This window comes from Eschrichtius robustus, chromosome 18 (genome assembly GCF_028021215.1).
Source record: "Eschrichtius robustus isolate mEscRob2 chromosome 18, mEscRob2.pri, whole genome shotgun sequence".
Lineage (NCBI taxonomy): Eukaryota > Metazoa > Chordata > Mammalia > Artiodactyla > Eschrichtiidae > Eschrichtius > Eschrichtius robustus.
This window is the reverse complement of record NC_090841.1, coordinates 8,215,016-8,242,669: the sequence shown is the minus strand read 5'-3', so window position 1 is coordinate 8,242,669 and position 27,654 is coordinate 8,215,016. Positions and strand designations below refer to the sequence as shown.

At 41.9% G+C, this 27,654-nt stretch overlaps 1 protein-coding gene across 2 annotated transcripts; it reads right to left on the bottom strand.

Annotated features, from left to right (window-relative positions):
• TEX26 (testis expressed 26) lies at window positions 1-27,654 on the bottom strand. Of its 2 annotated transcripts, none has more exons than XM_068526987.1 (7): window positions 27,594-27,654; window positions 23,606-23,690; window positions 16,339-16,507; window positions 12,556-12,712; window positions 5,588-5,764; window positions 3,387-3,548; window positions 1-74 (listed from the first exon to the last, which is right to left on the bottom strand). In XM_068526987.1, the coding sequence occupies exons 1-7, from the start codon at window positions 27,652-27,654 to the stop codon at window positions 1-3; spliced, it is 885 nt and encodes a 294-aa protein (XP_068383088.1). The 2 variants fall into 2 exon arrangements, with proteins under 2 accessions (XP_068383088.1, XP_068383089.1); XM_068526988.1 differs by having other exon boundaries at window positions 23,606-23,687.

Genomic DNA, 27,654 nt, shown 5'->3' with positions numbered 1-27,654 from the left:
CTATTTTCCTTTTTTATCCGTCCCTTTGTCAACGTCACAGTAAGAGTAAATAAAGCGATCAAGAATCTGTCGGTCTGAAAATTATGAAGAAAAACAGGATGAAAATTTCCATTTAACTATTTAAGTGCTAAATAGAGAAATTCTAGGAAGGAGGCAAATATCTGATAATAGTACTCTAAATATAAATTCAATGAGACCAAAATAATCAAAGGATAGTATGTCTAATAGCTAAAAAGACACAATTATGTTAATTATTGATTAAAAAGAGCAAACCGTATTCAAGGGATCAGCAAGACTTCCTGGAAAGAGCATGGATTTCGGAATGAAATAAACTTAGGTTTCAGTTCTGTGCTGGCAGATACATCTGTCCCCTCCATTTATTCATTTCCTCATCTTTGAATACAGGTAACGATACTTACCTAGCTCAGTTGAATGGACGAGGAATGCTATGTGTGAAGCATCTAGACAGTGCTTGGTCTGGGTGATGTGATGATAAACAACACAATAGAGACTATTGTTCCAGAAGTTTCATCCAAGCCAGGGTTGCTTTTCTGCCCACCAGTGTTGGGAGGCTTTGCAATCTTTGAGTGATAACTGATCATGGGAGGCCCTTCAACCCCCCGGCCTCCATTTCCTCATCTAGAAATTGAAGGAGTCTTTTCTGGTTCTGAACATCTATGGCCCCCTAATCCTAATTACATATTTTTTAATTGTACTTTGTGGAGCTGTAAAGCTTTGTCACTCCTAGTAATTGCCATCTCTGCAGCCAAAACTAAGAGAAAGGAAGAATGCGAGTGATAACATGTTTTCCTATTCAATGTCCATGTTGCCATGCGCAGTGTTACAAATGCCAGCTGAGAGCTGGAAATCAGGTATGTGTGTGTGGGGGGGCGGGAGGTGTTCCTGGTTTACTCTCCAGTTATGTTTGCATTTATTAGTGTTTGTGATTTCACATTTAATTTTCAACCCCACACTCATCCTTCTCCTTGTCTTTCCTGACCTCAGCGTTTTTCAGTTGAGGTAAACTTTCATAAAGTGAAATGCACTGATCGTGCATGTACAGGTTAATGGGCTAACATTTGCATAGGTGCAACTCACACCCATGTAACGATAAAGATCATTTCCACCACACTGGAAAGTCCTGTCTTGCTCTTTCCCAGTCAATCCCTCCTACCCCAAGACAGTCTCTGTTCCAATTTCCTTCATTGTAGATAAGTTTTGCCTGTGGTAGACTTTCAAATAAATGGAACCATACAAAATATATTATTTTGTGTCTGGCTTCTTTCACTTAGCGTAATAATGTCTTTGAGGTTTATACATTTTGTTGAATACATCAATAATTCATTCTTTTTTATTGCCTAGTAGTATTTCATTTTGTGAATATACCACAGTTTATTTATCCATTCTCCTGTTGATGGAAGTTTGAGTTGTATCCAGTTTGTGACTATTAAGAAAAAAAAGGAAAATGGGCAGAAGACCTAAATAGACATTTCACCAGAGAAGACATACAGATGGCCAGGAGGCACATGAAAAGATGCTCAACATCACTAATTATTAGAGAAATGCAAATCAAAACTATAATGAGATATCACCTCACACCGGTCAGAATGGCCATCATCAAAAAATCTACAAATGATAAATGCTGGAGAGGGTGGGGAGAAAAGGGAACCCTTTTGCACTGTTGGTGGGAGTGTAAATTGATACAGCCACTATGGAGGACAGAATGGGGATTCCTTAAAAAACTAAAAATAGAACTACCATATGACCCAGCAATCCCACTACTGGGCATATACCCAAAGAAAACTATAATTCAAAAAGACACATGCACCCCAATGTTCATTGCAGCTCTAGTTACAATAGCCAGGACATGGAAGCAACCTAAGGGTCCATCGACAGATGAATGGGTAAAGAAGATGTGGCACATATATACAATGGAATATCACTCAGCCATAAAAAGAAATGAAATTGAGTTATTTGTAGTGAAGCGGATGGACCTAGAGTCTGTCATACAGAGTGAAGTAAGTCAGAAAGAGAAAAACAAATACCGTATGCTAATGCATATATATGGAATCTAAAAAAAAATGGTAGGAGACAGGGGGCTTACTGACAAGGGTAGGAGCTGGGGGCTTACTGAGTGCCTGTGGATATTCTGAGCTTAGGCCTAACCATGGGGCATAAAGTAAGGCAGTGACCTCCACGTCATGCAGAGCACAGAGTGGGGTGTAGGAGATGGTCCACTGGGTGTGGGAAGAAATATTAGGATCTCTATTTCTATTTGCTTTTGGCTTCTTTAACATTTTGAATGTTTTATAATGTACATAACATGTTAGTTTAGTGGTATATGAAGATACTTTATAGAAATATATACATCTGCATTAGGGCATGTGCTAAAAATCAGGGGTGATAGGTTGTGTGACCACAAGCATTGGGTGCTGAGAGGCAGCTGTTGGAAGAGTTTAGTTTCCTCTCCTCCAAGTCTTATTCTCTGAGTGGACATTTTACACACGCTCAGACTGACCACTTGCCCCTGAGATGCTCCCAAACAAATTCCAGTCACTAGACCCCGAACTGGGGTAAATCTCTGTTGCGTGGAGTGACCCAACCTATGCTGAATGGCATTTATCTCTTCGAGGAGGAGATACATGAAGATTCTCATGTACCCTAAAAAGCCTCTCACAAAAAAGTACCCCCAAACAGGAAATAAAGTTTACAGAACCTAAAACAAAGCCGTGAGATAGTACAGACACCCACTGGAGAAATCAGTTAACCGTAAGAAAAAGAGAAGTCACCCTGGAGCAATCCAACCACAGCAAAGTGAGATCAGAAATTAGTGAAGGGCTTCCCTGGTGGCGCAGTGGTTGAGAGTCTGCCTGCTAATGCAGGGGACACGGGTTCGGGCCCTGGTCTGGGAAGATCCCACATGCCGCGGACCAACTAGGCCCGTGAGCCACAACTACTGAGCCTGCGCGTCTGGAGCCTGTGCTCCGCAACGAGAGAGGCCGCGATAGTGGGGGGCCCGCGCACCGCGATGAAGAGTGGCCCCCGCTTGCCGCAACTAGAGAAAGCCCTCGCACAGAAACGAGGACCCAACACAGCCAAAAATAAATAAATTAATTAATTAAAAAAAAAAAAAAAAGAAATTAGTGAAAAGCTAGATGTTTCTATTTTAATAATTGGGGATATAGCCACTGGGTTCTCTTTTAAGAAAAATTTATTTTCAATGGGTTGACGTTTGCACTCAACTATGGGATTTTTTTGGAGGCTATATATATATATTTTGTGAACATATAACTCCAGTGGCTAGAAGTTGGAACAATTTCTATTTGGGGTAAAGCAATTATTATGATCTGTAATTTATTAAATAGTAACTCGGGACCTCATCTTACCTTTGTAGGAAACACTCTGAAGGTACTCTGTGACTTGAGAGGGAGTGAATGAGCTCAGAATTGTTAAGAAATCCAGGTAGACTTTCCCGTACTCACTTTGGTACGTGGTCTGCTTCTTCTTGTGCTCTTGATTCCTCATGTGTCGGTACAGCATGGAAGGGACTGGGGGACACACGGGAAGGAGAAAAAAAAGAGCCGTCACTGAGCAAAGAATTCCTGCCTTTATTTGTGGGACGCGCCCATGACAGCCCTGAGCCCAACTTGGAGCTTAATCGGCGTCCTTAATTGTACTGGGAAGTGAGGAGCTATACGTCTCCTCCCGTGACTGGGGCCGTGCAGAGCTGCTGGGGTACTCAGGGCTGTTGCTGTTGGAAGTGGGAATGACTGGAGCTGACGGCCAGAGGGTTGAGTGTGACCACCATTCTCCCTGAAAGAGACTCTTCTGCAGGTCAGCATGTTGGGATGGCAGCATTCACCACCTGCTGAGCAAACCAGCACCTTCCTAGAAGCTTCTTTCCCTTTCATGCCATCTCCTGTGCAGACGTGGATGGACACACTGAGGGGCCTCCCTCAGGGACCCAGGTGTCTCAGGAGGAGCAGTTTGGAAGAACAATGACATCTACAGTTAGCACTCACTGTACATCTGGACGGATAGAGGTATGAGGCACAAGTAAACCCAGAATCACTTATATTTGATTCTGAATGTTGTTCATTTAAGGTGGGCTCTGCTAGTCATGGAATTCTCATGAAAAAGAAACAATGAAGGGACTTCCCTGGTGGCGCAGTGGTTGAGAATACAGCTGCCAATGCAGGGGACACAGGTTTGGGCCCTGGTCCGGGAAGATCCCACATGCCGCGGGGTAACTAAGCCCATGCGCCACAACCACTGAGCCTGCGCTCTAGAGCCTGCGAGCCACAGCTACTGAAGCCCGCGTGCCTAGAGCCCGTGCTCCGCAACAAGAGAAGCCACCGCAATGAGAAACACGCGCACCGCGACGAAGAGTAGCCCCTGCTCGCCACAATGAGAGAAAGCCCGCGCGCAGCAACAAAGACCCGACACAGAAAAACAAAAATAAATAAATAAATTTATTTTTTAAAAAAACAATGAAGAGGGCAGACTTGTGGTTGCCAAGGGGGAGGGGAAGTGGGGAGGGAAGGATTGGGAGTTTGGGAGTAGCAGATGCAAATTGGTATGTAAAGGATGGATAAACAACAAGGTCCTACTGTATAGCACAAGGAACTATATTCAGAGTGTTTGAAGGGTCTGGAAATGCTTTAAGTGGAGAATATAGAGGGCATATAATAAGGGTTTCATTGAATAGTGGAGTTCTAGTAGTTAACCGCTGTGGGAAGAAATAGAACCAATGGCCAGAAGTTTAGCAAGGAAGATTCTAGCTGTTGAGAACTTTCAAACAGAGTATCCAAGGGTGAAGGAGCTACACTGGGGGATGGGACACCCCTCCAAAGAGTTTAAGCAGGCAAACTGTCTCCTCTTGGCAAGGATGGGCGAGAAGGGATTTGTACATGATGGGAGGATCTAGACTAGGTACTCCTAGGCTGCCTTCCAACCTAAGATGCTCAGCTTCTGCTCTGTGATTTTTGTCTAAAGCGCTACTTGATCCCAACTCCATGCAGGGAATAAATCACTTTCTCAGACTAACACTAGATTATCCTCTTAACCAGGAACTCGGAGGTGGCTTGGTCATGGAACTTTTTAAAACTTTTCTGTTGTAAACAATAGCAATTGGGGTCATAAAAGAACACTCAAGTAAAATCGTTGCTAAATGTAAAGATGCTTGAAGGATGTGCCATGTGGATAAACTTCCAGGGAATAACTGACAAGTCTAATTTGATTCCCGAGGAAATTTTTTTTTCTTTTGGTTGTTTAATAGCAACTAAATTCTTCCTTTCATTTTATAAGTGGGGGGGGGGCGTGTCCCCCAATCCCAACAACTGCCCCCCCCCCCAGGCAGAGGATGTACTCATTTCATGGCACAAGCAGTCATTTCTCTTCTGAGACATCATCCTCATTCCCTGGGTTTGAGGCTAAGTGCCCCAGAGTCCTAGTTTTGATTCCATTCAGGGGTCACTGACATTCTCTATGACTGTTATCAAGGTCACCCACCAGGGCCCTATGTGTTGAGGAATCTTGGAGCAAGAACAGTCTATGAAGTTGTTTTAAAAGCTACAGGTGTACTTACCTAGACCCTGAGAAGCAATGGGTAGGCTTGAGTAGCATCCGTATTTGAAACTAAAATCCTGAAGCTCAGGAATTTTAGCTGGAATTTGGTAATTCCACCGAAATTCAGTGTCTGCTGGTCGGGGAAGGGAGTTTTTCCATTCCAGAAACATCTGAGAATATTGCTTCATCTTTTGAGCTGGGACACAAATGGAAGGCAATAATTACTCCTTGTAAGCTATTTCTAAATAGCCTCATATTTTCATTCCATTCTGCTGCTGGCAGTAACTTCCAATTTATCACACTAAAACACACTCTTCTCGCATTTAGAGGTACGGTCAATGTACTTTTTAGGGACATTTCAACCGGGAAATAATTTTCTGCTTTATCAGGCACAGGAAGTACAAGCTCAAATGATTAGAAGTCGTTTCTAATGAGTACATTGTACATCAGTTAGGAGTGCTTATGTGTTTCTGCTCCGTGGACTCAGGAAGCATGTCTCACTCCAGTGGTCCTGCCTAGTCCCCGGGGCAGGGGTCAGTGTGCAGAGTGAGAGATTTTAGTTAGGGCTACGGTTGCCATATAAAACATAGGGTGCCAGTTAAATTTTGGGGGGACCACACCATGTGACTTGCAGGATCTTAGCTCCCCAACCAGGGATCAAACCTGTGCCCCCTGCAATGGAAGCACAGAGTCCTAACTACTGGACTACCAGGGAATTCCTGGATGCCAGTTAAATTTGAATTTCAGATAAACAATGAATCATTTCTTAGTGTAAGTATGTATAGGTACTCATTTTTTACCTGTTATACACCATTATTCAAATTTAACTGGGCATCCTGTATTTTTATTTGCTAAACCTGGCAACCTTAGATGGGGCAGTGCATATCATCCCCATTATCTGGAAAAGAACCTCTCAAAGGAAAAGAACCTTACCGATGGAGGGTTAGGTAAGATCATTGTCATTAGTGGACCGTAGCACTATTATTTTTGGAAATAACTCTGCTTACAAATATTCATTAAACATATGATCCTTAAATACCTCTGAAGCACTGACTGAAACCAGATTCCACAAGCACTACCAGATTAACTGAGGAGAGAATCACAAGTCATTTCACCTGGAGTGAGTTCACCCCTAATTCTTGCTACAAAATGTTGGTTCAGAGGCACATCATACAGCACCAACTTTAATTGGGACAAAGATATTAAAAACATGAATATCACCTAATAAGGACCTACTGTATAGCACAGGGAACTCTACTCAATACTCTGTAATGGACTATGTGGGAAAAGAATCTAATAAAGAGTGGATGTATGTATACATATAACCGACTCACATTGCTGTACACCTGAAACTAACACAACATTGTAAATCAAGTATACGCCAATAAATTTTTTTTTTAAATAAATAAAATGAAGGGAAAAAATTCAAATTGTGGAAATATGGACAAAATCAGCTACTTGTGATAGGAGATGAAAAAGAGATTAGAAATAAAGATCAAAGTCTTCTTTGAAAAAATAAAATAAGTGGTACTAGAAAAAATAAAGTATTCATAACCTTAAAAAAAATAAAAAAGCCACAAATATCATGAGCAATGTCCCAACGGTGCTAATTACTATTAACACTAACCTCTATTCTTTTTCCAAAATAGTTTTTCAATAGGTTTTTTCAAAATAAATTCAAATGTACATTGTATATCAAACAATATGTGATGTCATCTACTGGTACTCAAGAGCATTTTAATATTGATTTTTTAAAAATGATCTCTGTCCAGACCAGCACAGTGGGAAAGGGTTTCACTACACGGTGCCTCTTAGTTTAGATGACTCAGGGAGAGAGGCCATGGGTACTCAATGGTCCTCATAATGACCTCATAAACCACCCGAGGAGAAGGCAAGGTTATAGAGAGAGAAGAAAACTCTCGGGCTCAAACATCAGGACATTCCTTAAGCTATTTCGGAAAATCATCTGGTATTGTTCCTAGTAAGCAGCATCTATAACTTGGTTTTTGTAAATTACTAATGGCTTTATTAATAAATAAATTCCCGTTGAAATACTTGATACAGATGCCTATCCTTCTCCCCTAGCTGACACTCAAAAGCAAATGTTTTCAGTTCCTATATGGATTCTGTGTCAAGGTTAAAGGTAATTAAGTCATTGTTCTACCTTAAGACAATCTCAAACCAGTGTGATTAGAAAGAGATATACAGGATACATGGATATGGAATGTGATATCTTGCAACCATAACACTTGGAACTGTGGTTCTCACATGGAGATAATACATCAGAAACACCTAGGAAGGTTATTCCAAAATATACCTGCTGAACCTCATCCCAGACATTAAGACTTTCCAGAAGTGGGACCCAGGCACTTATATTGTGAACAAGCTTCTCATAAGAATCACTCACTCAGAGCTGTGGATAAGGTGCTACAGAAGCCCAGAGGGAGTGTGACAGGCTCTGTTACCGGAAGGGAAGGAAGACAAGAATCAAAAGGCAGACACAGCAAAAGGCGTGTTTTGACAATGGGTCAACACTGAAGCAAAAGATGCACAGAGTGTTCATGAAATGTAGTCTAGTTGGTGTGAGTGTGAGGAATGCAGGGAAGGGAGGAGGAGTAGCTGAGGGTGAAGCAGGAGCGGAAAGTTAGGAACCACGTTGTGAAGGGTCTTGAGGGGCTGGTTCATGTGGACCAGGATAGACCAGCATAGAAGTAGAGCAACTGGAGATGAAGACCCAGAAAAGACAAAAATCAGACTCTGGATTTACTCTGAGTTCCTTTGAAGATAAAGATTAAGCTTTTTTTTTTTTAATTAATTTTTATTGGAGTAGAGTTGCTTTACAATGTTGTGTTAGTTTCTACTGTACAGCAAAATGAATCAGCCATACATATACATACATCCTCTCGCTTTTGGACTTCCTGCCCATTTAGGTCACGGCTGAGCATTGAGTAGAGTTCCCTGTGCTATACAGCAGGTTCTCATTAGTTATCTATTTTATACACAGTATCAATAGTGTATATGTGTCAATCTCAATCTCCAATTCCTCCCATCCCTCCACTTTCCCCCTCAGTATCCATATGCTTGCTCTCCACGTCTGTGTCTTTATGTACTTAATTAAGATTAAGTCTTATTCTTCATTGATCCTTAGTACATATCACTGTAATAGACCTCATTATATATTTACTAAATTAATGAGTGAACAAAAGAAAAAAAAAGACATGTAATTGCTATGTATTAGCAATTCATTTGAAACACACTCTAGTTACTGCCTATGTGATATACACTTAAAGTACCTCTTAGTTCTTAGTTCTTCTTAACTAATGGTTTTATTGTCTGTATAAAATTTCATGTTAATGAGTTCCTTTGGCATTATTAAGAGAAGTTCCTGATACAAAAGGACCTGACCAACACCTGAAGTCCCCATAATTGTATTAAAGTCTGGACAGAGAAGATAACCTGACCCAACACTAAACCCGCCTCCAAGGCCTGGACTCCTCCCGGGGACCATCCCTGCCCCTCAGGAGATCAGCTCCCACTGGTTTCTTTTCCAGTTGATAAAGGTGATACCAGAGTAGTTATCGCCCAAAGGGAGAAACTGACCCTTTAAGATTAGGTATGGCATCTGCAGAAAGGCCCCAGTAAATCTACAGCAAGGACTGTTCAAAACCACTAGGACCATGGGCCCATAGTCTATAGCCAGGTGAGACCTAGTTCTGCTGTCTTTATCTGCTCTTCTAATTCATCAAAGCCGAGTTCTCCAAGCCTGCGTGTGAAAACAAACATCTTTTAGTGCTTCTCACTTATTCGCCTTAATTCAATAATGAGGATTCAAAGATAAGACATGGTCCCTGTGCTTCAGAAGCTTAAGGTATTAGAGAAACAGATACATAAAAGGTAATCACAATATTATTTGATAAATGCTGTGTAAGAGGGAAGAACAGGTGCTATAAAAACATGGGAAGGGCACCGATCCAAACCTGGGGGATCAGAGAAGACTCCTGGGAGAGAAATGAAGCTTACATTTAGACTTAAATTATGGACAGACGTAGGCTTAAAAACAGGGAGGAAGACGTCTTCCTCGGGCAGGAGGCATCATGAGCCTGGAGGATGGAAGGCAGTCGGTCTCATTAAAAGCGTGGGGGGCTGGCGAAGGGGACTGCTGGGGTGATGGGCGAGGACCAGATTATACAGGGCTCACAGTAAGGCACTTAGCTTTTATCCAAGGAGGGTGAGGGCAGGGTGTCACCGAAGGGTTTTAAGCTGGAAGGTGATGTCAGTTTGCTCATCTGGAAACTCACTATGGCTCTAGTATGGACTGTGCACTGGAGGAGACCAAACTGGACAAGGGAATGAATTAGAGGTCATCCAAGGCAGAGACTATGGTAGCCTGAACGAAGACAGTGGACGTGGGGAGGGAGAGAAGCAGATGGAGGGGAGAGATTTAGGAGGGAGTCGTAGCAGGTCTTGGGTATTTATCCACACATGGAAAAATGGTAATCTGTGCATGCTGAAAGGACGACTCTGACTGGAAGCTCAAAGACATCTTTTAAGAATGCTGACATTTCGGGCTTCCCTGGTGGCACAGTGGTTAAGAATCCGCCTGCCAAGGCAGGGGACACAGGTTCGAGCCCTGGTCCGGGAAGATCCCACATGCCACGGAGCAACTAAGCCTGTGCACCACAACTACTGAGCCTGCGCTCTAGAGCCCCCGAGCCACAACTACTGAGCCCGTGTGCCACAGCTACTGACCCCGTGTACCACAGCTACTGAAGCCCGCACGCCTAGAGCCCGTGCTCTGCGACAAGAGAAGCCACCACAATGAGAAGCTCACACACCACAACAAAGAGTAGCCCTGCTCGCTGCAACTAGAGAAATACGCGTGCAGCAACAAAGACCCAACACAGCCAAAAATAAATAAATAAATAAAATAATTTTAAAAAAAGAATGCTGATGTTTCAAATGTTTTCCCATGACCCTGAGTGTTTATCTGCAAGTATGGAGGTCTTTTGATTCCATACCCATCCAGCTTCAGAAAATGTACTTCCCATACCTTCTCTCTATCATTCAGCAAATATTTACAGAGCACCTCCTATACACGAGGACGGACGAGGCTATACACTGCACTAGGTCCTGAGTGAATAAGGGCATCTGGGGCACTTACTGAATAGTGAGGAAAGAGTAAAACACAAACAACAGACAACACGAACCAGTAAACAAATGACTGCAAAATGCAGGGGTGCTAGACAAACAAGGTGGCAGCACGCCTCTTCAGATAAAATTGTAAGAAAGGTCTCACAGGCAAGGTGACATTTAAGCTGGAGTCAAGAGAGTGACAAAGTGAAACCCCAGAAAGAGCCTTTCAGGCAGAGGGGACAGGCTGCACACTGACCGAAGGCGGGAAAGAGGTTAAAGGAGTTGAAAAAAGGCTCATGGAGCTGGAGCCTAGTGAACGAGAGGGATGGAGTGAGGAGGAAAGGTGAGGACATAAGCAAGGGCCAGCCTTGCAGGACCTTGTGGACCAAGAGAAGTATGGAACGTGCATTTTTATCAAAGTGCAAGGGAAGCCAGTGAAAGGAAGCAGTAGAAGTATATGATCCAGTTTAGACTGTGAAAGAGCCTCTGGCTGCCATGTAGCGATAGAATTGCAGGGATCTGTAGCTAATGCAGGAAGATCAGTGCCGGGGGGAGGAGAAGGTGATGACTTGGGACCCTTGTGAGACTTCTACTCGGTCACCAAATACACAGAACCAGGGGCCTGAGGAAGGGCTTGGGGAAGAGAAACAAATGCAGAATCCCTCAGGAAGACGGATCATTACTCTTTAAAGGAATCGGGAACTCTGAGGAACTCTGTTAGAGATCAAATAGAAAAGACAAGAGAGAAGGAGACAGAGAAGTAGGGAAAGCCAGGAGAGCGTGGAGTCACAGAAGTTCAAAGGAAGAGTGTTTCAAGGAAGAGCAAGTGGCCATGGTAGTTATATGGCTACCCTTTCCTAGCCAGAAGATTCGTTGGTGCAAAATCGAACCAAAGAAGCTCTGGATTCAGGGACACCAGGCACAGTAGAAGGTGATGTACTGAGATGCTGGACCAGAAAAAATGGATTCAGTGAGTGTGACAGGCACATAGAAAACTAAGCATATGAAAAGAATCAATTATTAACTCTGGTAAAAAACAAAAGAAAACTAAAAGGAAACATAACCATAAAATACCATCTGGCTCAGCAGTAAATATTTACATAATCATAATATATCATATCATCATAATCATAATATAAACACTAGCAATTGCGTTAACCCCAAATTTGTAATATGATTATATTGAGAGGATGGATGGAGGGGGCCTGAGAAAGAATTATAGGAGGACCAAATCCTCAGTTACCATAACAGGAAGTCAATTGTAATGTCTAAAACTGATGAATCAAAAATAGCAGTATTAAGCATCTGATTTTAAAATATGGAGGCTCCCATAAGAAGACATAGTTGAAAGGATGGAAATTGACAGCCAGTGGGAGTAGGACCGAGAATGGAGAAGGGTGGGTCAAGGAACTGCTATTCCATTGTGAGCCTTTAGGTAACTATGAGATTTCACTCTCTGCATGTATTGGTTTAATAAAGGAATTTTAATTCAAGTAATTTAAAAATGGTGAACCAGCAGTTAAGAATTGAAAACTGCACGTTTAACTCGACTCCGTCAGTCATCTTCTCCTGGCTCATTCGTCCTTGTCCTTTGGACCCAAGAAGGCTTTCCTGACCTTATCCCCAGCCCCCGCCCACATTAGGCTGGGTGTCCTATTGTGCGCCCACAGCACCCTGCATTTCCCACAACGTGCATCTTTTCATAGGTGCTAACTAGGTCAACTATTGTTTGCTAAATTGCCTTTCTCCACGTCTGTACTGTGAGTTCCTTGAGGGAGAAGACTGCATCTGTGTTGCTTACCACTGCGACTCCAGTGCCTTTCTACCAGGGAAAGGAGAAAAATGAACGTTTACCTTTTGCTGTGTCCACAAAGTCTCTCCTCATGTGGGAAATAAACTGATTTGCTATTGCCTTCCGAACCTCTTCCATTGAAGCAGCGATTTTCCAAGGGAAGTAGCTCTTTACTGAGGCTGTCGATTGACCTTGAGGCAGTGTCCAGTGAAAGAAGTCCTATCAGTACAAACACAATTTTCAAGAAAATCCACATGAGTTCACCTCACGGAATGAAGAACATGTGTGTTTTTGTGTACGTGTTCTTTCGAGTCCTTTACACACACAATGAAGTGCCAGTGTGTTCTGGGAGCCATCAGCTGACCCAGCTGTAACATGGTACTTTGTCATTTCTTTGGCTTTTCACGTTGAAGACAATAAAATGTGATTGGGGAGAAGTGATCATATTCTAAATATATTTGTAGGTAAATAAGGTTTTCTGATGCATAGAATGTGGGATGTGAAGCAAAGAGATGGGCCAAGGATGACTCCAGGGATTGAGGTCTGAACAGTTGAAAGGGTGGAGTGGCCATGAAATGAAACATGGAATAGTCCAGACTTAGAGGGACACTCAGGTGTTCAGTTGTGGTGATGTGGCATTTGAGGAGTCTTTAAGTAAACTTCCAGCAGGAGATCTTAAGAAAGCAGTTGGATATATGAATCTGAGTTAAGGGGAGTGGACTAAGCTGAAGATAATTTTGGAAGTCATCTCATACAGTTGAAATCAATTAAGACTGGATGAGATCACCAAGCTAGAAATTAGAAGAGGTTTGATGATCAAACCTTGGGGCACTTCATCATTAAGAGGTCAAAGATAAGTGGAAGAAGCAGCAAAAGAGACTGAGAAGGGGCAGGCAGTTATGAAAGAGAAAACCCAAGAGAATGTGTTGTACTAGAAGCCAAGTAAGAAAGTGAAGGAAAAAGGACAGATCATTGTGTGAAATGCTGCTGGCAGGTCAAGTGAGATGAGGACAGAGACTTGACCATTGGGTTTAGCAGACTGGGGTTCCTTGGTGACCTTGAAAAGAGCAGTTTTGGTAGAGTTGTAGGGAGGAATGCCTGATTAGTGTGAGATGGAGGGCTTCTTGGAGAAATGGCAGGAAATGTACAAGAAGAGTGCCTGGCACATGCTAGGCATTCAATAAATATTGGTTGCTTGAATGGACGAGTAAAAGGTAGTATACATAACCATCCACTACTTGAAGGCTTTGCCCTCCAGTCACTGCTAAGCCCAGGTAAGCTGGTTTTCTCCAAGACCCTGAGTGAGAATTGACCTCACCAGTGATGTCTGATGGGGCACCAAATAGGTAGCAGAGATACCTGACATGGCAATGATCTCTTTCTTGTATCTCTTTCCCAGATATTTGAGAGACCATATCTTTCAGGCTTTCCTCTGTGGCCCCTCCATGGTCTCCATCTAAGTCTTCTTTCCTCACCCTGCACCTCAAACCTGGGGATTCCCCAGGGCTTCATCAGAGGCATGTATCTTTACCCTCTACATGTTCTTCCTGGTAGGCGTGGGCACTCTGAGGTGTCATTTGCACCCATATACACGCAAACCCTACCAGCAAAAAGGACCATCCAGTGGGATCACCTGCAGAGTCTCCAGATCACTGGGCAAGTCCCGAGCTGCCTCCAGCCCATTTCCCCGTGACCGCCCACACACACATCAAGGCATCGCAATTGCTGCAGACATGGGCCCTCCTTTTCCACCGCCCTCTCCTTGAAGGAGCCCCAAACCACCAGTCTGCACTTTAACTCTTAGGGTGATACTCTTCCTTTGTTCCTGAGCAGCAGACTCTGTTAGCAGAGAGGGAGCAACTTGCTAGTTGCCAGGCCCTGAGCCAGAGTCAAAACTGCTTAACAGAAAACAAAGGTAAATGGCAGAGAGGCCTCAGAAGAGTAAATAATGCAGTATACCCTCAACTCAGGTTGATGGGAAGGCCATTCACGTGCTGGGAGGGTCTGCAGGCTGGCACAGGAACACTCATTGGCTGAGAGCCTTCAATAACACTTAAAGGGGAAATAAATGCTGTGCGTATGTATGTGTATGTATACGTATACATATACAATGTAATATTGTAACCGACTATTTTGCATTAATTATAAATCTTAAGGAAAATACTCAACAGGTAAATAGATTACATGAGTGGGTGCCATGAGGAACCAAGTTAAATGGGGTATGTGTGTATGTTCTAATGACTCCAAAGTCTACCCACATCTACAGCTCGCCTCTTCCCCTCGAGTTCCAGACCTGTGTATTCAACTGCAGGTTGGATATATCCTCAACCAACATGTCTTCAACTGAACTCACATTTCCCCCAAGCCCTTCCCCACCAAACCCGGTCCTCCCGAATGTTCCAGTTCAGTAAATAACATCAGCACAGACCCAGGCATCCAAGTAAAAAACAGGAAGATCATCATTCATTCCTCTCCCTTGTCTTTTACATCCTTTCAGTCACCAAATCCTGACCATTCTACTGCCATATTATCTATTGAATGTGTCCAGGTGCTTCCATCCCAGGTGTCACCATGCCATATGGCAACCAAGTAAATGAAACCCTTTACTACAATTGAGCTTTGCCTTTTATGATGGGAGAAGGGTACACAGTGCCTAGAAAACAGAGGGAGGGTCAGTTACTTTCATCTAGAGGAGAAGGGAATTAGAGATGGCTCTCTTTAAGCTGAGCCTTGAAGAATCTCTAAGTTTTCTTGGTGGATAAGAGAAGGGCATTCTGGACACTCAACAAAATGATAAAAGTTCTGATGGTTTGAGAATGCTTACACCAAACACAAATACTTGTATGTGCCTGTTCATAGCAGCTTTGTTTACAGAGGCCAAAAGGTGGCAACAACCCGAATGTCCATCAATAGATAAATGGGTAAACAATTTGTGGTATATACATACAATAAAATATTATTCAACCATAAAAAGGAATGAAGTGCTGATAGATGCTACGATGTGAATGAACTTTCAAAACAATGTTTTCAAACAATGCTAAGTGAAAGAAGCCAGGCACAAAAGGTCACATATTGTATAGTATGATTCCACATATAAAATATCTAGAATATGTCATCCATAGAGACAGAAAGCAGATTGGTAGTTGCCAGAGACTAGGGGAGAGGGAAACAGGAAATAATTTCTTAATGGGTACAGGGTTTCCTCTTGAGATTATGAAAATATTTTGAAATGAGGCAGAGGTGGTGGTTGTAGAACATCATGAATGTACTAATTGCCAGTGATTTGCTCACATTAAAATGGTTAATTCCATGCTACGTGAATTTCACTTCAATTAAAAAAGAAGTTTCAGGGACTTCCCTGGTGGCGCAGTGGTTGAGAGTCTGCCTGCCAATGCAGGGGGCACAGGTTTGAGCCCTGGTCTGGGAAGATCCCACATGCCGCGGAGCAACTAAGCCCGTGAGCCACAACTACTGGGCCTGTGCTCTGGAGCCCGTGAGCCACAGCTACTGGGCCCGCGTGCTGCAACTGCTGGGGCCCGCGTGCCTGGAGCCTGTGCTCCGCAACTGGGGAGGCCACTGTGGTGAGAGGCCCGCACACAGTGGCGAAGACCCAGCGCAGCCAAAAATAAATAAATAAAACAAATAAATTTATTAAAATAAATGTTTCTTATTTAAGGGGAAAAGGGAGTAGTAGTTAGAAATAAATGTGAGAAGGTGAGCAAAAAAGAGTCTAAGAAGGACCACAGCTGTAGATGATGGGGGATCTTTGGGATATATCCAAACTCTCATTCTTATGGATTATTGATGGAATATCACATTCAGAAGATATGTAGATATTATCTTACTTGACTGGGGTAGTAAGAGTTGTGGTTCTTGATTCCTCTTGAAGTTCCAATGTTGACCAAATCTTCTTTAGAATATGATTTCCAAACATACTCGTCATTGTACTGTGTCTGATTGGGAATAGCATCACTAAGTGCGTATGTATATCCTAATCTTCTGGTACTTTTTTGACTGTAAGAAAAGGGTGGAAACTAGAGTAAGGGATTAAATACCAAATTTCACAACAGTACACATGTCAAATAATTTTTTAAAGATTAGCTGCCTTAAGACTTGATGCCAGAAATAATTTAATTTCTAGGTTTCCCTGAAAAGAAACAATCCTGTATCTTATGATGGCCCTTAACAAAAGTAAGAGTGTCCTAATGTGAAATTTAAAAGAATAATCTGAAATTCATTAATTTTTTAATTAATTTTTTTAAAGAGCTGAGTACTCTTCTGTGTAAACAGTACTTCAGTATAACCAAATACTTGGCGAAGGAAAGTTTCTCTCTATAAAAAGTATTCCAGTTAATAAAAGGAAAAGTATAAGAATTAGGATACCACTGGTTTGCAAGTCCCTAATGAAATAATGCATCTAGGCAATGATCAGCAGTTGCCACTCTGGATATACATACACAACACCACCTATTAAATACTTTTGTGAAAATACCCAACCTGAATCAGATGAAGTCTTTGGAATATTAGATTACAGGAAATACATGAAAAGAAGGATAGTTTTAAATGACACAATGGGGATGGAGTCAGAAAAATCCAGAACAAATCATCTGTTTCTTCAACAAAGAAATTCTCAGAAAAAAAAATGGAGGAACCTGTAGATTAAATGAAGTAAGAGAAAACAATGCAGAGACCTTGTCTGGATTCAATTTCTAACCAACTGTGTGTTTTGTTTTTTTTTTAATTATGAGACAATTGGGGAAAATTTGATCGCTTATTGGCCATTTGATATTAAGGAATTGCTTTTTTAGGTGAGATAATGGTATTGCTACATATTTTTAAAGCATCCTTATCTTTCAGAGATACACAAAAATATATTTAGACTTATGATATAATGCCTGGAATTTGTTTCAACATTATCCAGTGGGAAGGCTAAGTGGAAGATATACATTAAAAATGTCCATGTGTTGTTGATTATTATAGCTGGATGATAGCTGGGGATTTATTGTATATTCCTTTCTGTGTGTCTAAAATATTTCATATTGACTTTTTTAAAAAAGAGGGCTGGGTAAGATTCAGGTTACGTCTGTAAGAAACCAAACATCTGGAAAGTGGGATACATCTGGATGCTGGACTATTTCACTTGTCATTCAGATGTACAGATTCAAGCATGACTGTGGTCCTAAATCAAACTGAAGTCATCGAAGGTGCATGAAGACCTTTCCAAAGGGATCACAGCACAAACCGCTTTAAAGGAATAGATTTTCACATCCGCATTTCTCAATATATTCTTTCTTAACATGTATCTGCCTGAGAACAAAGCTGCATATCTAGTGGGTCTTTTCCTTCCCGCATCCTTTTCTCCCTTCCCCACTTCACCATAGGATCTTACTAAGGTGCATTACACCTCAGTGTGTTAGCTGCCAATGGTGAGAGGGGCGCCGGGCAAAGGGAACTTCATTATGGTGCTTTCAGGGAACTCCCTTGTAACCCAAATTCCATACACTTACCTAGGGCTTGCCGTTCTAGGTCAAGAGTAAAGGATGGGGCTATAACCAGAGCATTATGGCCTGTGCAGGGATGTTCTGAATGTAGGTACACTGTAGATTGGTGCGGCTGAGAGTAACGGCTAGTTTTCCCTGTCCTAAAAATTATCAAATGTTCATCCCTCTTTAAGGAGAAGCTTCTAAGAGGAAAGCAGAGAATATAAATTGCTGAAAATGGCTCTTTCCCCTACATATTTAAAGGTAAGCATTTTCCAGCTTTTAAAAATTCCCTAGGATATGTCACTAGCTGGAAAGAAGAGCATCTCCGTTTAGATGAAGCAGTACAGGATGGCGATGCTGATTCTTTTCAATGTACCTGGAATCTTTTCTGAGACTATCAAATTTTTAAAGATTCACTGGATAAAACTGGTACATAAAAATCTTGTGATCTTTTTTTCAGATTTTGTATTCATCATTCAGTAAGGTATTTAAAGCTAATTTTTTAACCCAAACATATTATGAAATATTTACTCCAATATAGCCAGTCCTCATTTTATTTTACGATGTAAAATATTTAACAATACATGAAAGTATACGCTAGCTTGTCAGACTAGTAATTTTCCATATATAACTATATACTTACCATATATAACTTTCTCTTTCATTAAATACATAGTAAATGTTTGATTTGGTTTCTAAAGAAATCAATGAAATTGTTTCTGATTTTTATGCATGATATTACTTAATTATTTTCCAAAGTCAAGCACCAGAGTTCTGCACACATGAGAACATATTTAACTAAGGAACCTCATATTTTTTATCATACTCCTCACTTCACAGATAACTTACATATTTAGCTACACATGTCAATGCATTATTTTTGTTACTTGGATGTAATTAATCATATTAGACCTGAATCTTTCTACACTTCTCCTGTCTACTTTTAATAATCTTCCATACAATATATATTCCATAATTTATCAGTAGTTTTCATAATATTCCTCAAAACATATATTAACATTTATTTAAACTAGAATTGTAGTCAGATTTTTATTTTGACAGGAAGTGAACCTAATTTCACTTGTTGGTTGGACCACAAGGACTGCTTTTACCAGCTAGGTAAACATGGTGTAAATTGTATGAGTTAAATCTTCAGCTCAAAGATTTGGATAAAAATATATTTAGAGTATGTAATGACAAAAGCATTTTTATAAAAAAAAAGATTATATTGGAAAACCTTTATTGAAATTAATGTTCCTATTTTCTAAGTCCTTTTTGAGTATATAGTATTAAATAAGTTTCTTCCAAATGAAGGAGTAACAGATGTAATTTAATAGTCATTTTTTAAGACGTGCTTTTTCAGGCCATATATGACAAACCCACAGCAAACATCATTCTCAGTGGTGAAAAACTGAAAGCATTTCCTCTAAGATCAGGAACAAGACAAGGATGTCCACTCTTGCCACTATCATTCAACATAGTTTTGGGAGTCCTAGCCATGGCAATCGGAGAAGAAAAAGAAATAAAAGGAATCCAAATCGGAAAAGAAGAAGTAAAATTGTCACTGTTTGCAGATGACATGATACTATACATAGAAAATCCTAAAGGTGCTACCAGAAAACTACTAGAGTTAATCAATGAATTTGGTAAAGTTGCAGTATACAAAATTAATGCACAAAAATCTCTTGCATTCCTATACATTAACAATGAAAGATCAGAAAGAGAAATTAAGGAAACAATCCCATTCACCATTGCAACAAAAAGAATAAAATACCTAGGAATAAACCTACCTAAGGAGGTAAAAGACCTGTATGCAGAAAACTATAAGACACTGATGAAAGAAATCAAAGTTGATACAAACAGATGGAGAGATATACCATGTTCTTGGATTGGAAGAATCAATATTGTGAAAATGACTATACTACCCAAAGCAATCTACAGATTCAATGCAATCCCTATCAAATTACCAATGGCATTTTTTACAGAACTAGAACAAAAAATCTTAAAATTTATATGGAGACACAAAAGACCCCGAATAGCCAAAGCAATTTTGAGGGAAAAAAATGGAGCTGGAGGAATCAGACTCCCTGACTTCAGACTATACTACAAAGCTACAGTAATCAAGACAATATAGTACTGGCACAAAAACAGAAATATAGATCAGTGGAAGAGGATAGAAAGCCCAGAGATAAACCCACACACCTATGGTCAACTAATCTATGACAAAGGAGGCAAGGATATACAATGGAGAAAAGACAGTCTCTTCAATAAATGGTGCTGGGAAAACTGGACAGCTACATGTCAAAGAATGAAATTAGAACACTCCTTAACACTGTACACAAAAATAAACTCAAAATGTATTAAAGACCTAAATGTAAGACCAGACACTATAAAACTCTTAGAGGAAAACATAGGAAGAACACTCTTTGACATAAGTCACAGCAAAATCTTTTAGACCCACCTCTTAGAGTAATGGAAATAAAAACAAAAATAAACAAATGGGACCTAATGAAACTTAAAACTTTCGCACAGCAAAGGAAAATATAAATAAGTCGAAAAGACAATCCTCAGAATGGGAGAAAATATTTGCAAACGAATCAATGGACAAAGGATTAATATCCGAAATATATAAACAGCTCATGCAGCTCAATATTAAAAAAACAAACAACCCAATCAAAAAAATGGGCAGAAGACCTAAACAGACATTTCTCCAAAGAAGACATGCAGATGGCCAAGGGGCACATGAAAAGCTGCTCAACATCACTAATTATTAGAGAAACACAAATCAGAACTACAATAAGGCATCACCTCACACCAGTTAGAATGGGCATCATCAGAAAATCTACAGACAACAAATGCTGGACAGGGTGTGCAGAAAAGGGAACCCTCTTGCACTGTTGGTGGGAATGTAAATTGATATAGCCACTATGGAGAACAGTATGGAGGTTCCTTAAAAAACTAAAAATAGAATTACCATATGACCCAGCAATCCCACTACTGGGCATATACCCAGAGAAAACCATAATTCAAAAATACACATGCACCCCAATGTTCATTGCAGCACTATTTACAATAGCTAGGTCACGGAAGCAACCTAAATGCCCATCGACAGACGAATGGATAAAGAAGTTGTGGTACATATATACAATGGAATATTACTCAGCCATAAAAAGGAACGAAATTGAGTCATTTGTAGAGACGTGGATGGACCTAGAGACTGTCATATAGAGTGAAGTAAGTCAGGAAGAGAAGAACAAATATCGTATATTAACGCATATACGTGGAATCTAGAAAAATGGTACAGATGAACCGGTTTGCAGGGCAGAAATAGAGACACAGATGTAGAGAACAAACGTATGGACACCAAGGGGGGAAAGCAGTGGGGGAGGGGGGCTTGGTGGTGGTGTGATGAACTGGGAGATTGGGATTGACATATATACACCAATATGTATAAAACTGATAACTAATAAGAACCTGCTGTATAAAAAAATAAAATAAAATTCAAATATAAAAAAAAAAGACAGGCCTTTTCAGTATACGTCTCAGAAAAACGAGATAGGGAATAACTCAATAACTGGATGACAAATCATCTAATTATTTGCTTTCAATGAAACTGAAGGAGTACACAACCAAGTTGTCAGCCAATCAATCATTAAAAATCACCTTGTGATTTTTGGCACATAACCATAAAGAGTTCAGAGTATTGAATGGCATTTCTACACTAAAACTCCTTTCATTCACATCTACTTAATTATGAGAACAAGGTTTCTCAACACTAGCGTTTATAAGTTGAAAAAAAAGCAGGAAAAATTGATGCTGAATGTGGTCTCATTCCAAACATAATAACACTCAAATCTGGAGACATAAAGTAATTGAAAACAAAACAGCCCCATTTATCTCATTAAGATGCAATTCCAAAAAATTTACTTTTTCTGTTTAGTAATTATTAACATTTGTAATGTGTTTATTGCTTTGAGCAATTCTGTACTAAAAATAATTGTGATAACTCAATACTTAGGGTCATATAACATGTTTAAAAATTAATGTCAATTAATATACTGAAATAGTTGCAAAGAGGTGTAATGGAGTGATCAATAAATTGCTTTCAAACACAAAATATATTCGAGCAGGGTAAAATTCTATGGAGGAAGTAGACTGGGAGTAAGAGTTGAAGAAGGAAGGAGAATGAAATAAATGATCTGTTAAAGAAGAGCTTGTTTGTATATATTTTTTAAAAAGGCTCAGAGTGAGTATCAATTTGCTAAGGTGGTTAGATTACCCACTGGTTATATGTAAAGAAATGATTTAATGGTCTTGTTTTAAAATGTCAATATTTAGGATGGGCTGGAAGTTTTATCTTTTACAGCTGTTTAAATTTATAATAAGAACTTTTCTGTGAACTTTAAAAATATGTGAATTTGAAGACCACTGACCTAGACTCCATAAGTACCCATTTGGTTTTGGCTTTCATCCTAAATGTTTCTTCTTCAGACAACTGTTACTGTTTGGAAAGCTGGCATAATCCTTACCGTCAGAGGGTAAATCTCCCAGTAGGGGATATAATGTGACTCAGTGGGATAGCCGGTAACTCAGAAATTAGGAGTCTTGCAGACCTGCACTTTTTGGAAGTCTGTCGTATATTATGCCGGGGAAAAATGAATGAAAATTTGGGGGGTAACTTCTTCGTGCTAGTCACTGGACTACTGCTTTCAGTTTGTCCTCAGAACAACCACCTTATGCAGGAGTCATCATTCCCACTTTGCCAACCATAAAACTAAGCCGTAGCTGGCTGGTTACTTGCCTAAGGGAGCAGAGAAAATAAGGGGTAATCAGAGCAGGGAGCTGAGGCTGGAGCCCATTTCTGCCTGACTGCACCACACAGTCTGGACAATACTCCATTTGACTTCTCGACAATGTGAACTTTTAAGGCGAAAAGATCCTCTATATTGGAAGTAATTTACAGAGTGAACACAGACGAGGGAAGGTCCTGCATGCTAACTTCCCACCTACCACTGATGCAATGAAAGATGGCAGGGCTTTCCCAGCCCCACCCTCTCTCACCCACCAATGAGCTTAGAGAGGCAGCTGATGGACAGAAATTCCCACCACCCTCGGTTCAGGTGGAATTGAGGGAGAAGTTGCAAGCAAACATTGCTTTAGGAAGCAATAGTTGGAGGAGTAAAGGTAAGGGTAAGGGGACTGTGGCCTTGTTCCAGCTTCCAAGACTAGTGTTGGGTGGAAGTGCTAAAAATTACTCACTTATCCAGTCATTCAGTTGTCATTGCCTGCCTACTATATACCAGGTAATGAACTCAGTTCATGCTCCATGTTTAGGTAGCACAGTTCTATTAACTGTATACTGGCTCTGTTGTAAAGCAGGATACACAGTGGCTTTATGAAGGATCCATGTGTTAACTTTCTCAATTTTCCCGTAGGAGCTTGGGATACTCTTTGAAGGGGAAACCCTCTCTGATGCTTGGAGGAGATCTGGGCGTGCAGTGGGTCTTATCTGAGTGCATCTTCTATAAGCCTTCTCTGATTACTCTCCATTGGTTTTGGACTCTGAATAATAGAAGAAAGGTGAACAAACTCAAGTGTGTATATCAATCTGACTCGAATAGGGATGTACCGAATTAAAGCAGGCACTGCTCCTGTCTTAGGTGTGAATGCAGTCTTCGTCGTGGTGGCATAGGAATCCCAAATGGTATCACCTGCTAAAAGCACAATAAAACAGTTTTAAATGTGGCAAGCCAGCATATTTTGATCAAATGTTGTTTTAATAATTAAAATAATTTTGCAAGAGACAAACATTTTGGGTGGTAATGCAGAGTGTAAAGGAATGAAGGCCAACTTGTGAGCTCCACTAGGGAAGAGGCGAAGCTCAATTTAATTATGAGTTCCCCCCCTAGATAAAAATAGGTCTATTGTTTTCCTTGAGAATTCACATATACTATTTTAAAGAATTCGAGCAATACATAAAAATATAAAGAAGAGAGTTCATTTGAAATTCTATCATCTTAGGATGCTCACTATCGCTGTTTTATTGCCTGACTTTTCATGCATCAGATTAGATATACCTGTAAATGCATGAACTGATTTTACACCAAGAGGGTCATAGTTTCCATGTCAGGTTCTGTCCTGGACCCCTTGTCCTTGCTCCTTCCTGGCCCTGCTTGTAATCACCCTCCTCCCAGGTAGCCCATGTTAACAATTGTGCCTGTTTCTTTCCAGACTTTTATAACTGCTACTATAATCATATACACATTGATATATACGTATATCAATACATTATCACATTGGGTTTTAGTCCTATTTTGTTTTACAAAATCGGGCTCAGCTTACACAAAGTGTCCTTCTCTTCTACCTGTCACTTAACGGCGCAGTATGGGAAACCCGTCTGACTCGTCTGGTGCAGCTCTAATTAATTCTTTGCAACGACGACGGTGCAAGATTCCACGGTGTAGCTGTTCTTTAAAGCTGTGAGAGTGAGCGAGCTCAGCAAGGGAGGGAGTGGCATTAGAGGAGGTGACGTCCAAAGGCTGAAGCCCGGGGCCCCCCAATGTCAAGAGGCTGGGGAGATGAGGAGCAACCGGTGAAGGAGGCTGAGAAGAGCAGTGGGCGAGGTGAGTGGAGACCCAGGAGGCTGTGGTGTCCTGATGGCCGAAGGAAGAAGGTGATTCCAGGAGGAGGGAGGGGCACCTACAGCGGCAAATGCTGCTGGCGGGCCGGGAGAGGGAGGATGGAGAATTCACCGGTGTGCAGACACGAGGACTGATCTGCCCCAACCTCCCCTTGTGAACGGAGGTACCACCAGATTACTTCGGAATATATTTTTAAAATTTAATTCGATCATTCTCTCTTTCTTCATATCTAGGCAGTTAGCTGTGGCTTTTTAGATTTCCCTAGCACCTGGGTGAAAGGATCCCTTCCATGTTCGAAGCAAAGCCATCTGGGGTCCATCACCTCACCTCTCACACCGCAGCCACGCCACTGCCTGCGTTTCCTCCCGTTCACGCATCCTAAATACAATTCTCAAAGGTGCCTTCAATTTCCAAATAGTCTGAAAACCTATATGCCGCTGCCTACATATAAAACCCTAAAGAAACATTTAGTTTTTGCCATCTGTATACTTCTCCCCATCTCTCCCATCTCCCCGTCTCTCCCATCCAGGGCTTGTTTCTCACTGAACCGGTCCTTGAATCCAGCCGGGCAGCTGCATCCGCCCCTCTGTAACTATTCACCCGCTGCCTTCACACGGGGTGAGTTTCACCTCCACCTGAGGCTTCCCCAGGCTAACTAAAGCCTTAGCCCCTGCCTGTCACACTCTGTCCTTCTGTTCGCAGACTCTTGGCTGATGTCTACGCTCTGATCCCGTTATACTAGAAATGACACTATCCTTTGATTCTTCTGCTTTAGTGGGAACCGCTTTATACTTTAAAGCATTTTATTCCAACAGCAGAATTAATGTTCTTTGTTAAGAGAATTTCAAGCACGGACAAGTAGGTGGGGAGAAATTGTGAGGCTGTGTTGCTCTTAAAATAAACTATCACTTCACCTGATTTGAAGCTCTGAGTTTGACTCTTAGAAGGATCGGGAAGGATCTTCTGCACAGAGACTGTCTTTTTCCGAAGCAAGCAACGCCAGTCTAGGCCTGATCACTCTTTGCGGATGCAAGTAGGATTTGAGATGAAGAACATCCTAGAATATCCGGTGGGCCCTAAATGCAATTTCAGTGTCCTCATGAGAAAGGCAGAGGGAGGTTGGCCACGGAGGAGGAGGTGGCGATGTGACCTTGGAGGCCGAGGCTGGAGTGATGGGCCACAGGTCAAGAACGCCGACAGCCGCCAGAAGCTGGAAGACGCAAGGAAGGATTCTCCCCAAGAGCCACCAGAGGGAGTGCAGCCGTGCCAATAGCTTGATTCCAGGCTTCTGGCCTCCAAAATGTGAAAAAAATAAATTTCTATTGTTTTCAGCCACCAGTTTGTGGAGATTTATGGCAGTCCTTGGAAGGAATACAGCACTTAAGAGCCCAGTCGATAGTAATAGTTCGATGGCAATTAGTCCATAGGCATCATCAGTCTCATCCTATTTTGAGACCAGAGCTGGACAGTGACACATTAGGCCCAGCTTTTAGAGCGTGACCCTTGCATCAGTGGAGGATGGAGTAGCACAGAGTGGCTGTTGGAGACTCGGGACTGGATGTGAAGGGGCAAACTCCCCCAGGGGAAGGGACACCTGGTGATGACATTGAGGTGTCAGTGAAGCCGCCCTCCCCTCTCCTTTAAGCAGCTGGGACCCTCCTCACTGAGCTTCCAGGTCTAGGAGGACAAGGAGTGTACTTTTGTACATGTTGCGTTTGAGGCCCTTCTGCGACATCCAAATGCCCCTGGTAGACAGACGGATATTTTGGTCTGAGATTTAGGAAGAGCATCTGAGTTAGAGATAAAGATGAGAGAGCCATTGATTGGCACCTTTATGCAGACTTGAAGCCCTGTGGCAGGATATGGCCGCTCACATAGGGGATGTAAACCAAGAAGGAGAAAACTTGGAGGACGCCAACATTCCCAGACAAGAGAGGCGAGAGCAGACAGTGAAAGAAACCAAGACAGAGTGGCTAGAAATGAAGGATGAGACTCAAGGGGGAGAGGGGTGGGGGTGGTCCTGGGGAAGAGGCTCTAGCTCCTCTGCCTCTGCTCTCTGCCTGGACACCATAGAGAAATATTTTTGTATTAATTATTTTCATTTGCTGTTCGTAATTTACAAAGGGATGAATGGGATGAAAGTACGCATTTCATTCATTCTGGGAGTACAATTCTAGGGAATTTGCAGTTGAACAATCCCCACGGCTCTGTAGCCACCAGGGAACCACAATTACCCAGCTAGAGGGCTGCGATGGGTTATTATTGCCATGAGAAAGGCCAGGATGGAGCTGACTACACAGCAATCAGGCCAGTAGTATCACAGCTAGAGCGGCTCTCCCTCCACTGACACAAAAAGCTGAGTTAGTAAACCAGCTGCATTCGCATGCAAAATTAGTATTAAAAGCACTGCCTCTGTTAAATACAAAATCCCTTTGAAAGAAAAATCAGCGAAGTTTAGAAGCGACAGCTGAATGCCATAGTTCCCAGCCTCTGCTACAGCCGCGGGGTGGGGGGGGGGGACGCTGTAGATCCACTTGGGGGTCGCTTCTCTGCATTCTGCAGCCCCTCCCCGCCCCCTTTCTGTGCTGTTTCCCAGATCCTGCCGGGGATCAGGGCCCCCGCTGGGTCTGCTCTCTTCAGAGCTCCCGACCTCTGTTGCTTCTTTGTCTTTGTCTTTGTTCTCCAGACACTAGGCCTTCCTTTTGCTTGTCCCCTCCTGGACATTTCATGGGGTGTTTAAACTCCGAGCTGTTTAGGGAGGGCTTTGACAGAAGGTATGGCGAAGAGCTGGAAAGGGGCAAGGTCGTGAACACCCTTTCATTTTCCCTGACTCCCAGCCTCTCCTTAAATTGAGTCACACCCGTAAGGGGGAGGCACACACCCTTGAAGACCCGAGCAGCCTTCGCTCCAGGCACCGCGTCTCCAGGGGAGACCCCGTCCCCGCCCCCCGCCGGCTGGCAGGGTCCGCAGCCTTACTTGGCCGGATCTTGTGGCCGCATTGAGAAGGACACGGAGCCTCGGGCCCAGGCTCTGCCAT

Excerpts from the sequence above, each read along its gene's own strand:
- TEX26 (XM_068526987.1), bottom strand. The coding sequence starts at position 27,654 with ATGGCAGAGCCTGGGCCCGAGGCTCCGTGTCCTTCTCAATGCGGCCAC. Across the intron at positions 23,691-27,593 it reads CGGCCACAAGATCCGGCCAA|CAGGTGATACCATTTGGGAT; the intron begins GTAAGGCTGCGG and ends TTGTGCTTTTAG. Across the intron at positions 3,549-5,587 it reads CATTGCTTCTCAGGGTCTAG|TCCCTTCCATGCTGTACCGA; the intron begins GTAAGTACACCT and ends TGTGTCCCCCAG.